We start from the raw sequence: 16313 nt of genomic DNA, 5'->3' as shown, positions 1-16313 counted from the left end.
TCTCCCATCAGTTTTGGGCAGGAGTGCTGGCAGCTTAAATCAAGGCCCCTTCCCCCACAGTGGGCCTCTGACGGACCTGCCACCAACCCATTTACACCAAAAAAACAAGGTGATACATTTCCGTATCTTTTCAATAAAGTTAGATGCCTGTCACGTGAATTATACTATTTGAAAATCTACCTATAGTAGAAATGACTTTCCATCTCCCTTATTATGCCTCATGAAATGAAAGAATGTTTGGGACTTTTGAATTATAATTTCTATTAAATTATTTCCAGTCCCCTAGGACTTTTTCCAACAAAGATGAGATTGCTTCACTCCTGTGAGTGACACCATTCTGAGCACAATAAAAACAAATGCTTACGAACGTGGCTGACAGCTGGATCTAATATAGGCTGTATGGAAAATGGGTTTTTTTTGCTCATGAAATTATTGCAAATCTGTTAATTCATGCAGATTTCATTGGAAACAAATCATAAAAGTTCATTGCAAGGATTTCCCTTCAAAACACAACAACTGAAACGTTGTTACTTAATGATCCTTAAAACTAATTCCAAAACATATAGATGCACATCATGAGACATTCTGTCTTTAACAAATACACAGTTTTGTTTCCCTGTAAGTTGTGATTTTCGTTATTTTACAAATATTTTTGTCACTAGGATCTTTCACAATTTTTGCTTAAGATGTGGGCAGTGCTGGCCAGGCCTCACTTATAGTTCCTCACCAGTTGCCCTTAGAAGCTGTGGTGGCTTTCTTCTTCAGTAACTATTTTACAACTGACAGTATTTCATTTAGGTTGTAAGCTCTGGGTTGCTGTTTTAACTGAACAACAGTTTCTGAACATTAGTCAGTACTAACAGGTGACACCATGTAAAAGGTGGATACAAAACTAGACAGCAGAAGCTGTCAACTCTAGTATAGATTCCTGTGTAAATGGAGTTGTCATGATCATTTAAATAGAGTATTATGATGAGCTGTCATTTACTTGATGTCCAGGCAGCACTTGTGTTCATTTTGTGCTTGTGTTTTGAACAACTTCTCTCATTAAATGTGTTCCTAAAAGTGTAACAGAATTCCTAAAGAATAGATACCTGTGACAGAGACACAAGTGACAGGGAATAGTCCAGTATGTACTTATGGCCCACGGAAATCTTGTATGTTGTAATCGCCACAATGAGGCGCTGGGATCTGGGACTCTGAACAGACTGGATTTAATGATATTCTGGAATAGTATACATATTGGGACAAAATTCTTTCAATATAACTATTGAAAACATAGTTGGGCTGATATTTCTGGGTCCCCTCTGCCTGGGTATTAAACAGGAGCTGTGCACCCGAACTGTGCTACACCTACCCAGCCCTGGGATTTCCCCAACTTCCTATCCTAGGCTATTTAAATGACTTGGGAGCCCCTGTACAGACCCACTCTGTGGGAGTGCCTAGCATTGAAAATAGGACCTTCAATTCAGAATTAGCTTTTCTGTATGCTCTTGCACCTGGCTAGCCAACAGGTGATACAAGCAGAATCAGAGATGACAGACTGGAATGCCCCAATCTGCTTCACTTACATGGTTCTGTCTGGTTTGCCCTTTCCACAATAGCAGGACAGCTTTGCCCCTATAGAGAATCCCCAAGAATCCAGGGGCAGCATTAAAGTGCCAGAGACCCCGTGATCTGGAATAAGGGCCAGGAGAATTGGTTACAGCGGGTTCTATGGGATACAACAGTCCAACAATGCATCGATTTTAAAATGCTCGTCCTTCTTTTCAAATCCCTCCATGGCCTTGGTCCTCTCTATCCCTGTAACCTTCTCTAGTCCTACAAACCTCTGGGATCCCTGCACTCCTCCATTTCTGGCTTCTTGGGCATCCCCCACTTTCATTGCTCCACCATTAGTGGCTGCGCCTTCAACTGCCTAGGCTGTAAGCTCTGGAATTCCCTACCGAATCCTCTCCATCTTGCTACCTTTCTCTCCTCCATTAAGTCACTCCTTAAAACCTACCTCTTTGACCCAGCTTTTAGTCACTTTTTCTACCATCTCTTTGTGATTCAGTGTCAAATTTTTTAACACTCATGTGAAGAGTTGGAACATTTTTACAACATTAAAAGCATTATATAAATGCCACATCATCATTGTCGTCGCAGTAGTAGTACCACCGCTGCTGCTGCTGCACCTTGTCAGTAACATGGATGTGGTCCAGTCTGAAAGAGTAACATAATCACTCCGGATTTATTGACTGGCAATCAAAAGTTGAGCATCTTCATATATTTTTAATTTATGACAGTGCGCTTACTATTAATTCCATAAGTGAACAAATGTTCAATTCTTTCTTAATCTTTTACTCTCTGTTCCTGGCAAAAGATTTTCTATGCAGTGCTTCTCATCAGAATACTTTATTTGGTATTATGAGTGGTTAGTGCAAATCAACTGATTTGTTTTATTTCATACAGGCTTAACTCCATTGATGTCAAGTACCAGATCTGGAAGTTGGGAGTGGTGTTCACAGATAACGTACGTATCAAACAGGACAGAAGCTAATTTTTGATTTAAATAAACCACTTTCATAAATACAAGGATGATGTTCAGGAATTCATTGTTACAATGCCAAAAATCATTCTGGAAAAAAATAATGGCTGCTTTTTATCGCTCATTGAAATGACTTCCCTTTGTCTGTGTGTGTCTAAGTTTTTCACATATACTTTTTTCCTACAACATTGTGTGCTTTGACAATACCCTGTTAAGTTAAGAGGGCATCAATGGCGCTCCTTGGTTAACTCTTCAGGAAATACTTAAAAAAGCCATCTGGCTTGCTGGAGGAGTGAGGAACATACATGAAGTTACAGATTGTGGTGTTATATAATTCTGCTTCTGCTGATGGCCCACAGTGCTTCATGGATGCCCAGTTTTGAGCTGTTAGATGTGTTCTTAATCTATCCCAGTTAGTATCTTGGTAGTGCCATATGACCACAATGGAGGATGTCTTTGGTGTGATGGTGAGACCTGGGGCTGAATTTCTGCTGCCTGCCAAGGTCTGGAATGGAGATGGGTGGGGCCTGAAAATACTGGCGCCAGCTGGCCTGTCGGTTTTGAGGCACCATTCCTGGCGCCAGCAACATTCACCAGGGTGGGAAAGGGCAGAACAGTGATCCTGTCCGCCTCCCAATTAAGGCCAGTTAAAGTTATTAAAGAGGAAAGAAGGTGCTTTTGGTGCTCCGCAGGTGGCAGGGAGAGTGCCACCCAGCACTCAAGCATTGAACGGGGTCATCATCCCTGTGGCGTTGCTGGGGCAGAAGAGCAGCGGGCAAGGCTGCCAATCACAATAGGTATGCCACCCATTCAAAAGGAAGGCTGCAGCTGACAACAGCTGTCAGATTTTGGGCCAGTGGCGATGAGGAGCAACACCTTCAGAAGGAAGGGTGGTACCCGAGCAGCAGGAGGACATGGGAGAGGAAAAAGGGGAAGGAAGGCAACGGAGGCCATACCATCAAACAGGATCTTCCGTCGAAGGCAGAGCTATCTGGAAATGACCAAGACCCAATGCCACGGTAGACTGGTAGATGGTCACAGATATCTATGCCCTCTTCGCCAAAGACCTCACACCTCGCAGAACTGGCTGCCATGCCCTGCCATTGGACATAAAAATCACTGTGGCCTTGAACTTCTTCACTCCTGGTGCCTTCCAAGCTCAATGCCAGGTACAGAGCATCATCGATTGCACCCATGTGTGGCTATCAAGGCATCCAGCAATGGCCCGATCAGATTCATCAACAGGAAGGCTTCCATTCCCTCGAAGTTCAACTGATCTGTGACCACAACAAGAGCTTCCTCCATGTGTACGCTTGCTTTTTTGGCAGTTGCCATGACTCCTTCATCCTCCAGCTGTCCACGCTGTCTCAGATCTTCACTCCAACACTCAAATTCTGTGGATTGATCCTAGGGACAAGGGATATCCCTTAAGAGATGGCTACTGATCCCTCTGCGGGAACAACAGACAGAAGAACAGAGACAATACAACCAATGGCACCTGCTCAGTAGGACAACCATTGAGCAAGCCGTCGGGCTTCTGAAGATACAATTCCAATGCCTGGACTGGTCAGGTGGAACCCTGCAATAGCCTCCTGCAAGGGTCTTGGTCATTGTGATGGTCTGCTGCATTCTTGAGGATGGTGAGGCCCTGGAAGGACACAGCTCAATGGGGGAAAAGCAAGAGCAAGAGGTGAGTGACGGGGAGAAAGTGGAAGCGGAGGGAGATGATGCCAAAGAGAGAGGTGACTGGGCACAGCACGGGGCACAACGGGCTCATAAGGATACCATGAATGTCAGGAATCTTCTGATTTAGGAATGTTTCAGCTGAGCTGCTCTGACCCAGGTTGAGGGCCATGGAATGGAAGGAGGTCTGAAGCACCTGGGCTAACTCATGCATGGAAGACGCAGCCTGTGACATCAGTTACCACCAGTGAAGGAAATACATCTGTTCAGAGGCTTTGCCTTCACTGTGGAGGATCCTATTATCTCTTTCAGCACCTTATACCACATTTTCTGTCACAGCAGCAATTAAGGAGTCCCAAACATGTGGCTTAAAGTGCCATCATTTATACAGTGCAAAGAGAGGAAAACAGTAGTCAGAGACAATAAGAACACACCCCAGCGACCCAGTTAATGCTCCGAATGATTCGGTGGCCTCTGCACTTGGCCACTGCTATGCTGTGCTCCCCTTATGGCCTCGGAGGAGGTGAAGGTAGCCTGTTCATTCATTCAGCTGTGGTCGAGATGTGTGGGCCAGTCATCCTTGTTGTGGATGTGCCTCTGGGGCATCAGAGGATACAAGGAGGCCGAGGTTTATGAGGGTGCCCCGTGTGGGGCGGCACCCTTATCCTCCTCCACGACATCCGCAGTCCTTGCTCCGGATGCCTGGAGGAGGCCTCCAGCTGGAGTGCAGCTGGCAGCCCCTCCAAAGATCTCTGCACCACCAGTGTGACTGACCTGTCCATGCTATACAGCATCTCATGCATCCTGTGGATGTCAGTGAACAGTTCCTGCACGCACTGAGTGATGCCGCAATGGCTCTCCAACAGGTTGGCCACACTCTCTATGGAGGAGCTCATGTGCTTATAGCCCTGAGCCATTGTAGTGCACGTCAGCTGAATGAAGTCCTCCATCCTTTGCCCAAGACCTCACACTGCCTCAGGGAACTCTGACATACGGGAGTACATCTCCTGCTGCTTTTCAAGGTAGAGCCTCCTTTCCAGTGTCTCTTGAGGCCCTACATCTGTACCCAGCTGAGCAGGGCTATGTCTGTCCTCCCTCCTCTGAGGGGAATTGACCACAGCTGCCTCTCCCTCCGACACCTCCTTCTGCCCGCTAGTGCCGTGATCATCACTCTGTGCTACTCTATCTACACAGGTGGGAGGACTCACTGATGTGAAAATATCTGCGCTGGTGGATGGTGCGTTCATAAGCTATGACACTGCTTCTTCATCTCCTTCTCCCTCCTCTGGGCTTTTGGAGGGAGGGGGAACGGTACCATGGATTGAACTTCTGCACCTGTGGGATACACAAGAGATGATGAGAGCTAGCTTAGGAGAGTTGAACACACTGCAGTGCTAAGGCTACCCAATGTTACCGAGCGCACAACATGCTACCAGACAGGGTGGAGTGCACTGCACGCCCGTAATGACCACATTGCTGTCTGTAATCACCAGGTCCACCATGAGCTCCGGACTCAACAGACCTGAATGTCTCCTCTTCCACTATCCTGGTTATCTCCATCGCTGCCTGTTCCATTCAGGTGATGTGGTAGAAGAACAGCACGCCTCCTCCCGTCTGGGCCCTCTCCTGGACATTGTGTGCACGTTTCTCCTGCAAGGACAAACGAGAATGAGATAAGGCACTGTTGTCCTCTGGTCAATGTCACCTGCCCCTATCCATTAGAAGCTGCGTATCTCAGTGGTGACAGGTCCTCAGCAGCACTATGACTCTGAGCCATTCTGAGGGGTCAGTAAGTGCCCTGGGCATACACCCCTCCCATGTTCAGGAGCAGCGTGCATCCTCAGGCTCCTCAGGAGGGTGCAAGCCCTGAGACCTGTCCGGGGGATTGGGGGTTGCGTTCACCTTGCCAGAACTTATGAGGTCGCTGAACCTTTTACAGCACTGACTCCAGGTTTTTCTAGTCACGCTTCTGCCGCTGATGGCTGCAGCAATATGAACCCAGGCCTCTGTAGTTTCAGCTGGTGGCCTCCTACCACCCTCCAGGAAGAGGACCTTCCTCTGTCCCTCATGGTCTCCAACACTGCATCCAGGTCGGCATCAATGAAGTGAGGGGGCAACCCTGGCATGGGTGCCAGGCCTCCGGCTCTCCTGTGACATCTTGCTTCTCTCTGGTGCTGTGGAAGTCTTTGGCACAATCAGCAGATTTCTCCCTTAAGACTCAGTGATGACTGCCATGGTAAGTTTGAATCAATCCCCTACTTCATCTGACCAGCTTCAGTTATCACCCCCAAGGTTTCCAATTAGACAGGAAACCCCTCTCCATATCAACTAAGGGCTCTCCCATGTGAAAATGGTGACTTTAATCAGTTTCCCAGTGGAGGTGGCTTTGGGACCTGAAAAATGTCCCAATGCCTGTTTCCTGCCTCCCTGGGGAAGATTCAGCCTTGGTCTCCACAAGGACTAAGCAGTGGTCACTCGTATCAAAGTTGCTATGGAAGGTGGGAACAGGTATCTGGGACAGGTAGATAGGCGAGGATGAGGTCAAGTAGGGTATTCCATTGTATTGGTTCTCTCATGACCTGCCACAAGCCCATTGTTGCAGCTGTCTCCTTCAGAACTTGTCCAGTGGTGGTACTACTCTTGCTGATAAGCACTGAATAGCCCCACCAATAACATATTCTGTGTCCTTGCTAGTCTCAGTTCTTCCTCCAGATGGCCTTCAATACGATAAGAACACTGACTCATCAGCTGAGGGAGGAGGTTTCTTTTCCCATGTTTGATCTGAAGCCTGATTCTTACCAATGTTTGACCGGGAACTAGGATACTTCACGGGTTCCGGAGTCAATGTTGAGGACACTCCTAACTAAATACCAATATATCCTGCCTGCTGGTGGGACTGGATATTGGACCTGGGACTGAATATCAGGCTGTTGTTGATTAGTCTGTGGGTTGGCTCTCCCTACTTGGCACCAGTCCCAAGATGTTAGTGAGGAGACCTTTGCAAGGTTGACTGAGCTGGTATGCCTTTGTCGTCTTCTGATTCAATCAGTAGTGAGTGATCTGTCTTTTCTTAAAATTCCCATTATTCTTTTTAGGGGTTTGATACAACTGAGTGGCTTAATAGGCCACTTCATAGGACAGTTAAGAGCCAACCACATTAATGTGGGACTAATGAGATGTACAGGCCAGACTGGGTAAGAATGGCAGCTTTCCTTCCCTAAAGGGCATTAGTAAACCAATGGGCTTTTAAGACAACCCATGGGGACTTTACCCGTCCCAACTTTATATTTCCAGATTTTATTTTAAACTGAATTCAAAATTCAGCAAGTAATTAGGAAAGTTAGTAGAATGTTATTGATTATTGTGAAAGGAATTTAGTACAAAAGTCGGGAGGTTATGCTTCAGTTATACAGGGCATTGGTGAGACCACATCTGGAGTACTATGTACAGTATTGGTCTCCTTATTTAAGGAAGGATGTAAATGCATTGGAAACAGTTCAGAGAAGATTTACTAGACTAATACCTGGAATGGGCAAGTTGTCTTATGAGGAAAGGTTGGACAGGCTAGGCTTATATCCACTGGAGTTTAGAAGAGTAAGAGGCGACTTGATTAAACATATAAGATCCTGAGGGGTCTTGACAGGGTGGATGTGGAAAGGATCTTTCCCCTTGTGGGAGAACCTAGAACTTGGGGTCACTATTTAAAAATAAGGAGCTGCCCATTTAAGACAGAGATGAGGAGAATCTTTTTCTCTCAGAGGGTTGTGAGTCTTTGGAATTCTCTTCCTCAAAAGGCAGATGTAAGCAGAGTCTTTATATATTTTTAAGGCAGAGGTAGGTAGATTCTTGATAAGCAAGGGGGTGAAAGGTTATCCGGGAATGTGGAGTTGAGGTTACAATCAGATCAGTCATGATCTTATTGAATGGCGGAGCAGGCTCGAGGGGCTGAGTGGCCTACTGCTGCTCTTACTTCATATGTTCATATGTTCCCAAACTTCCATGATGGTATTGGAACACATTTCTGGAGATTATGAGCTTGATTTTACGCCACCCACCCCCCACCCGACACTGGGGGTCGTGGGGGTGGGGGGGAATGCCGGAAAATGCCTCTGGCAGAGGCTTGCCATGGGCCTCGACAGCGGGAAGGCCCAGCCAGAAATTGCCAGCAGCGATGAGGCCTCATGGCGGCCCCACCCACCCCCCCCCCCCGCCACTCAGCGACGGAAGGCAAATTTAAATATGCAAAAAAAATTTTATGACAGAATTAATCACTTAACTGCTCCCGCCATCCGTTCCACAGTGTTATTGCTGCCGGTGGCTGGCACTCCGCGCCTTTGGATACCCCCCCCAACCGGGGATCCGATGTGGGACACTGGTGAGGAGGGGGAGCAGTTAAGTATTTCAGTGCTGTGGGGGGATGGGAGGGGGTTGTGGGCAGCGGTATCAGTGATTTGATTGGTGTAGGGGATGATGGGAAAGGGTAAAGACTAAAGTTTGTGAACTTTGGGGGGGTAAAGGTCAGGTGCACAAGGTAAGTATTTTGGGGGGGAGAGGGCAAGGAGTGAATTGTTTGGTAATTTGGGGGGGGGGGAATAAATTCTAACTCGCTATTTATTTAAAAATTCAAATTAAATTTAAGGGCTCAAAGCACTTTAAAAATGGCGTAGGCGCCTGTGCAATGGTGCCTGATACCGTCGCTGGGGATGGAGCGCCCGCCCCGACCATTTAAATGAACTGCCACATTTAATATCACGGTGGCTCCATGACGAGTGGTCCGCACTGTCGGACCGCCATAGTTAACGTCCGTCACCGATCTCAGTGGTGGACATGTAAAATTCAGCCCTATATGTCCATACTAGTCCAATAGCATAACCACTGCACTACGTTGACATTGTTATGATCAGAGCCGCATGTACTCCACAATTTGCAGGCCGTATTTTTCCTTTGCTTTTCCCCCCCATTTAATTGTATTGCTTGGTGTGCCAGTGTCAATGATAGTACCAAGTGATCAAATGATGTCATCAGACAACAATTTTCTAATTCCTTTCATGTGATCCCTGTGTCTTTCACATCATGCACAGTTCATTTATTGGTGAATTTATGTCACCCAATTGATCCTGGATCCGAAACCACTTGGTCCAGTTTAGCATGTAAAATGCATTGGGATTACCCAGCAGCAAATCATAGAATCATTTATGGCACAGAAGGAGGCCATTTGGGCCATCGAGTCCATGCCAGCTCTCCATGGAGCTATCCAGTCAGTCCTACTCCCCCATTCGATCCCCATAGCCCTGCAAGCCTATTTCTTCAAGCGCTGATCCAATTTCCTCTTGAAGTCATTGTTCATTGGGGATTAGGAAATTGCTGTTAATTGACAGCATTTGGGCTCAGAACATCACGCAGGCATTGCTTATCTGCCACTTAATGGTGAGGTGAGAAATTAGTTGAGCTTGCAAGGTGTTGAGTGGCAGTTATTACTGTAAAAAGATAAGCTGGATGCACAAACAGAGTCTAAGCATAAAAAATCTCATTTAAATAGGTTGATACACTTTTTTAAACAAAAGTCACCACTTTATCGCCTTTTTTATACAGCACTTTAAAAAAAATTCATTTGGCATAAATTTATCATGCAATGCATTTTCTCCATGGGCAGTCAAGGAAGTGTTCCCAGTCAGATTAAATGAACAGCTGTTTGGAAAAAATGCCATGATAACCTGGAATTTATTTTTGCTTCCCTTTATTTCGCCTCATTTACAAATCCATTGAACCTATTTAGGAACTTGACCAATAAATTACATTATTTATCTTCACTGGGTATTGTAACTGGAAATGTTGGTTTGCAAAGATTGTCAACACTTGATGACTATCCAATTGTATTAACTGAGGTACAGTTACAACTGTCAGACAGAAACATCACAGCCCTGAATTTCTATTGTGGTTTTACCATCTTCCACCATAATTCTAATAGGACCCGCAGTCAAATAGCTGAAAATGGGAGACTTGTAGAAGCCCTTGGGGAATTTCAGGAACCACGTCTGTTTGATGGTTCTGTAGAGTAATACAACCAGTCCCTACTTGGAGCTTGGGCTGGGGAGTGGCGCTGTGATGAGTTAAATGTCTTACATGTATACTATATGCCTTTTGTCCATGTTCTAAATTGACTATACTGGAAGGAAATTGCCCTAACAAGCTGGCAAGTAGAAACTTGCAGCATGTACACATAATGATTGAAGCAAAAATATAGCTCCACACAAGAAATGAAAGGAAACAAACTGCAAATTTTAAATAATATTTGAACTGCACCGCAAGTCAGTCAGTATCTTTAAAGAGAAAAGAATGGGTTCTGATGGAAGCTCTCTAGGTGAAGCATTAATATTTGTTCCGTTTTCAGATATTTATGAGTTTACTGTGTAGATCCAGCATTTTCCGTTTTTGTTTTAGAACTCTATGCAATAAGTGTGAATTTAATAGAACTCCTCATGTAGTCAATGTATTTCTGCTGTGGTCTAATTAGTAATAGTAATACCTATTTCTCTTTGCTTGCAGTCCTTCTTGTATCTTGCCTGGTACATGACTATGTCAGTTCTGGGACATTATAACAACTTTTTCTTTGCTGCCCATTTGCTGGATATTGCAATGGGATTTAAAACTTTACGGACTATCCTGTCATCAGTGACACACAATGGCAAACAGGTACCAGAATGAGGGCGTGTGGCTTTTTCAATATAAAGTTGAATCTACAAATTAATAGCAAGGTGCAAAAACCCTGCATGGCATGATTGCGAGGGTTGCTGCATTTGTTTTCTACCAACCTGCTTGTAGCTACTTTTTAAAACTTAAAATGGAAAGCACAAAGATTTATCTGTTCCCTTTTAAAAGCACAATCTTACAAACTACAAAGTAAGAAGGCGACTTAATAATAACTATGGCCAAAGGAAATTGGAAAAACAAAAATTGAATAACTAGGAGATGCAGCAATGATTGTATGGTTGAAACGCTTTAAGAAACAATTTCCTCAAGTTGTATTTTTAAAATGAATGGCTAATAATCCACTAAAGACTCAAGTTCCAGTTTTATTTAATAGATAGCGATTAATTATTTCATAATAATCTAACACTTTTGTTCCACCCTTGTGTCTGTGCAGCTGGTGTTAACCGTGGGTTTATTGGCTGTTGTGGTGTATTTGTACACAGTGGTTGCTTTCAATTTCTTCCGCAAATTCTACAACAAAAGTGAAGATGGAGACACACCAGACATGAAGTGTGATGATATGCTGACGGTAAGCATATCTGTTTGTGATTAAACTGTCAAGTCTGACTCATTGGTCATCGATTTTGTTTTTAAAGCATGCTAATGCATTTGAATCTGAAAAGAAACACGGCTCCAAAGGGTTGATTATATGAATGCACATTTCCAGCATCATCCCAGCCCTTGAGTTTCCACCAGATGGAAACTCAGAGGTAGCATGCTCATAATTTCCTCATATGCACTCTTGATGGACAAGGCTTTAAGCCATGAGAGGAAACCCATGAAATCGACCTATTTCTGTTTAAATGGGTTTGCAATCTGTCTCTTTCATTTTGATCATCAGTCTCACTGGATTTTACTGCGCTCCCAACATCAGGCTCTATGGCGGGGTGGGGGGAGGCCGGAAGATTGTTCTGGCTGTGGCCCGCCACAGAGCCCGATGCCGGGAGTGCCGGGCCCGATCGTCTTGGTGGCAGCGAGGCTCCGTGGTGGCTCCCCCCGCTGCTGGGTGACAGGATGTGGCTTTACCTATTTAAATGAAGTGAATGAATACATTTGAATAAAATTCTCTGCTATCTTACCTTCTTCCTGGGGTCTTCCGAGCAGTGGCCGGCACTCATGCGCCTTCACTTTCCTGTCCAGGTAAAGCAGGTGCCATTGAGGTGGGGAAGGGGGGAATTTAGGATTATTAGTTTCGGGGGAGGGGGTGGGTGGAGCGGGGGATGGGTTCCGATTGCCATTAATAGTAGGGGAGGATGGGAAGGGGCTGACCTCTACACTTTGATCTGTTTGGGGGGCAGGAAAGGTCAAGTGTTGCAGGTAAGTATTTTGGGGGGGGCAGAGGGCAAATATTGCACATAATTGTTATTGGGAGGGAAGGGGTGATAGTTTTTTCTGTGATACATTGGAGGGGGGTAGAAACCCTCAACTCATTTAAAAGGTATCTGTACATGCACCTGAAGTGCTGTTACCTGCAAGGCTATGGACCAGGTGCTGAAAGGTGGGTTTCCATTGGGCAGCTAGTTCTTTCAGCCGGCGCAGACACGATGGGCTGAATGGCCTCTTTCTGTGCCATAACTTTTCTATGATTCTGTAATTTTTGCCAAATGATGCTAAATTATACATTAAGGATGAAAGATACTCACTAGTACAACCATTCTCCTGTTATTGCAACTTCTGTAAAAAAAAAGCTGACTGTATTAATATATGTAATCATATTTATTTTTAATGTAAACATCATATGCCTTCCTCCTTCATAAAGTGCTGCTTCTTAATCTTTTTTTTTATTTTAGATTTATTTTTGAGAACAGCACTTGATCTTCCATTTGGCCCCAACATATCCAGCACTTCAACAACTTTTACGACACAAAATAAGAGGGTGTAGGCGGTAACATATTAGCATGGATAAAAGACTGGTTAGCTAACAGGAAGCAGAGACTAGGGATGAATGGGTCATTTTAAGGTTGGAAAGCTGTAACTAGTGGAGTGCCACAGGGATCAGTGCTGGGGCTTCAACTATTTACAATCCATATGGATGACTTGGATGAAGGGACAGAATGTATGGTTGCTAAATTTGCTGATGACACAAAGATAGGTAGGAGAGTAGGTTGTGAAGGGGACATAAGGAGTCTGCAAAGGGATATTGATAGGTTAAGTGAGTGAGCATAAATTTGGCAGATGGAGTATAATGTGGGAAAATGTGAACTTGTCCACTTTGGCAGGAAGAATAGAAAAGCTGTATATTATTTAAATGGAGATAGACTGCAGAACTCTATGGTACAGAGGGATCTGGGTGTTCTGGTACATGAATCACAAAATGTTAGTATGCAGGTACAAGAAGTAATTAGGAAGGCAAATAGAATGTTGTCAATTATTGCAATAGGGTGGATGCTGAGAGGATGTTTCCCCTTGTAGAGGAGACCAGAACTAGGGGACACAATTTAAAAATTTGTTATTTTGGTTTGGGCTTTCCATGAAGCTACAGTGAGTAAGCAGGGAACCTCCATGGAAATTTCACCTCAGAGTTTTACACATGATGGCCTGGATTCTATAAGCCCGCTGCTGAAATTGGCGGTGGACAAAAAAATGGGGGCCCGCCTGTGGGGGCCGCACGCCAAAGAGCCGCCACAATTCTAAGCATGGTGGTTTATTTAAATAGCTGGGGCAGGCCGTCCCCTCCCCCGATCATGTGGAGAGGTGGGCTGTCTGTCTTCGACAATAGCGTCAGTTGCCTGTGCACGGGTGCTGAAACCATTTTTAAAAGGCAGTTTGCCTACCGGCAGATTTAAATATTTAAAGATAGATTAAATGCAAAAAATAGATATATTTCTTTTGCCCTCTTTCATCCCACAATAACAATTAAATTAATTATTTGCCCTTTCCCCCACAAAACACTTAACTTTACCGTCTGACCTTCCCCTCTCCCAACTGCACAAACTTTACATTATAATCTTTCCCACCATTCCCTATACCGATGATGCTAATTTGACCCCATCACCTGCCCTCCCCTGCACTGAGAAACTTACCTCCACCCCCGCTCCCCATCAATGTTGCACCTCATTTCCCCGGACGGGGAACCGAAGGCGTGGCAGTGTCAGTCGCCGGGGTGAAGATTGCGGCGGGACATAGGAGGCGACAGGAGAGTCATTAATTCAGGTATTGTAATTTATTTAAATTGAGGTCCCGTCACCAAACGGCGGTGCCCGCCATGAGGCTTCGCCGCCACCAGCAACATCGGGCCGAGTCCTGCCGAGTTTGATTGCTGTATAAAATCCAGCCCGATTGGTTTCTTCTTACCACAAGAACATTTTAGGGATGCATTAGTGAAGAACGATAAGTTGACACCAGGGTTGTCGCTAAGGCAACACATATGCTGATTCAATTATAAGAGCATGAAAAGCCCGCAAGTATTTTGAAAATGAACTTCTTGGAGTATTGAATTTTGGATTAGGTGAATTTTATGTGAGATTTTTGTTTGGAATAATTTGTTGATTAATTTGAAATAAAAGCAAATGAAAAAGTATTTAGCGGACTCAACCTAAACAAGCGAAGCATGATCATCTGATGTTGTCACTTAACTATACCCTTGTTTAAGCTGTGATTTTTTTTTTTGCAGTGTTATATGTTCCACATGTACGTGGGTGTCCGTGCTGGTGGAGGCATTGGTGATGAGATTGAAGACCCTGCTGGGGACGAATACGAAATCTATCGCATCATCTTTGACATCACCTTCTTTTTCTTCGTAATTGTCATCCTGTTGGCCATCATTCAAGGTATGCGGATTTTTGCAGGAGCATTTTGTAGCTGATCAGTGGTGATGAAAGTTTATGACTGTTTTTCACCAATATTCTCCATGAATACTTCCACCAGTGCAAGTGCATTTCTGTAAGTGGTCCTTTGGTGGACCATGCATCAGGTAGTGATTTTTAAAGAACCACGAGAGGAAAGCTAAGTGATACTGGCGTAAAATCTCTTCAGACCTTGAATAACTAATATCCTGACCACATGATGCATGAGCACTGCAATACAAAAGTGGTGTCTGGCCAAAACCTAATGCTGCTAACCATCCTAATAATACACTAAGCAGTGTTGAAAGAAAGACTGATTTACTTGCATTTAGGGTACACTCTTTATATTACTTTTTTCATTCTACTATGCTATGAATATTTAGCATGGTTCATTGCTGCTGTACTCCCATGCTTACAGTGACACTGAGAGATGTAGTACAAAATTAAATTTATGCTACGAGAGCTTGTGAGGAATCTCGCCTGACAGCTCAGTGAGTAAAGGCACTTTTTAATGCTGTAATAGACAATGCAGACCAGAGGGTCCCAGGTCCAATCCTTGGTCTGTGCCTTGTTGGCTAACTTCAGCTGGCATGGAAGTTAGACTGTTCTAACTCATCTCAAGTGCCCTTGGGCAAAGAGAAGAAAAATCACCCATATGTTTTGCTACTGATTGCTGTCTGTACCTTCCTACTGGAAAATCATGTATGTGGATAATGGGTGAAATTGGCTTAGTTTAATCAACCCCACCACCATATTTAAATATCATGCAAATGTAAAATCTCACTCCTGGAGTTCACAGGCTTATGATTCTTTTACTTGAGATTTAGGAATAATTATACAGGACTCACAGTTCCATCTGTAAGATTTTGTTGTATCCTCAAAACAGATTCAATCTAAAGTTAGTTATAAAAACACTAAAATGTTTTAGTTTAGTTTAGTTTAGAGATACAGCACTGAAACAGGCCCTTCGGCCCACCGAGTCTGTGCCGTCCATCAACCACCCATTTATACTAATCCTACACTAATCCCACATTCCTACCACATCCCCACCTATCCCTATATTTCCCTACCACCTACCTATACTAGGGGCAATTTATAACGGCCAATTTACCTACCAACCTGCAAGTCTTTTGGCTTGTGGGAGGAAACCGGAGCACCCGGAGGAAACCCACGCAGACACAGGGAGAACTTGCAAACTCCACACAGACAGTACCCAGAATTGAACCCGGGTCGCTGGAGCTGTGAGGCTGCGGTGCTAACCACTGAGCCACTGTGCCGCCCCATGCAAATGCAAAAAATGCAAGCGATATACCAATAATATTTCAAGAGATAACCAACAGATGATCAGTCCCTGTTGATTGCAGGTCTTCCTAGTGAGACGACTGGCCAAAGTCACCTTAGAGTCATAGAGAGATACAGCACTGAAACAGGCCCTTCAGCCCACCGTCTGTGCCGACCATCAACCACCCATTTGTACTAATCCTACATTAATCCCATATTCCCTACCACATCCCCACCTTCCCTCAATTCTCCTACCGCCTACCTACACTCGGGGCAATTTACAA

The 16313-nt window shown here is 44.6% G+C and overlaps 1 protein-coding gene across 1 annotated transcript in view; it reads left to right on the top strand.

Annotated features, from left to right (window-relative positions):
- ryr2a (ryanodine receptor 2a (cardiac)) overlaps positions 1-16313 on the top strand; it is a 707940-nt gene that overhangs the window by 677429 nt on the left and 14198 nt on the right. The window contains exons 96-99 of the mRNA XM_068045285.1: positions 2455-2515; positions 10760-10906; positions 11358-11492; positions 14577-14733. Coding sequence (XP_067901386.1) covers positions 2455-2515; positions 10760-10906; positions 11358-11492; positions 14577-14733 — 500 coding nt within the window. The remainder of the gene's footprint in view (positions 1-2454; positions 2516-10759; positions 10907-11357; positions 11493-14576; positions 14734-16313) is intronic.

This window comes from Heterodontus francisci, chromosome 13, assembly GCF_036365525.1.
Source record: "Heterodontus francisci isolate sHetFra1 chromosome 13, sHetFra1.hap1, whole genome shotgun sequence".
NCBI classification, from domain to species: domain Eukaryota; kingdom Metazoa; phylum Chordata; class Chondrichthyes; order Heterodontiformes; family Heterodontidae; genus Heterodontus; species Heterodontus francisci.
This window is presented reverse-complemented; position numbering and strand designations above follow the sequence as displayed.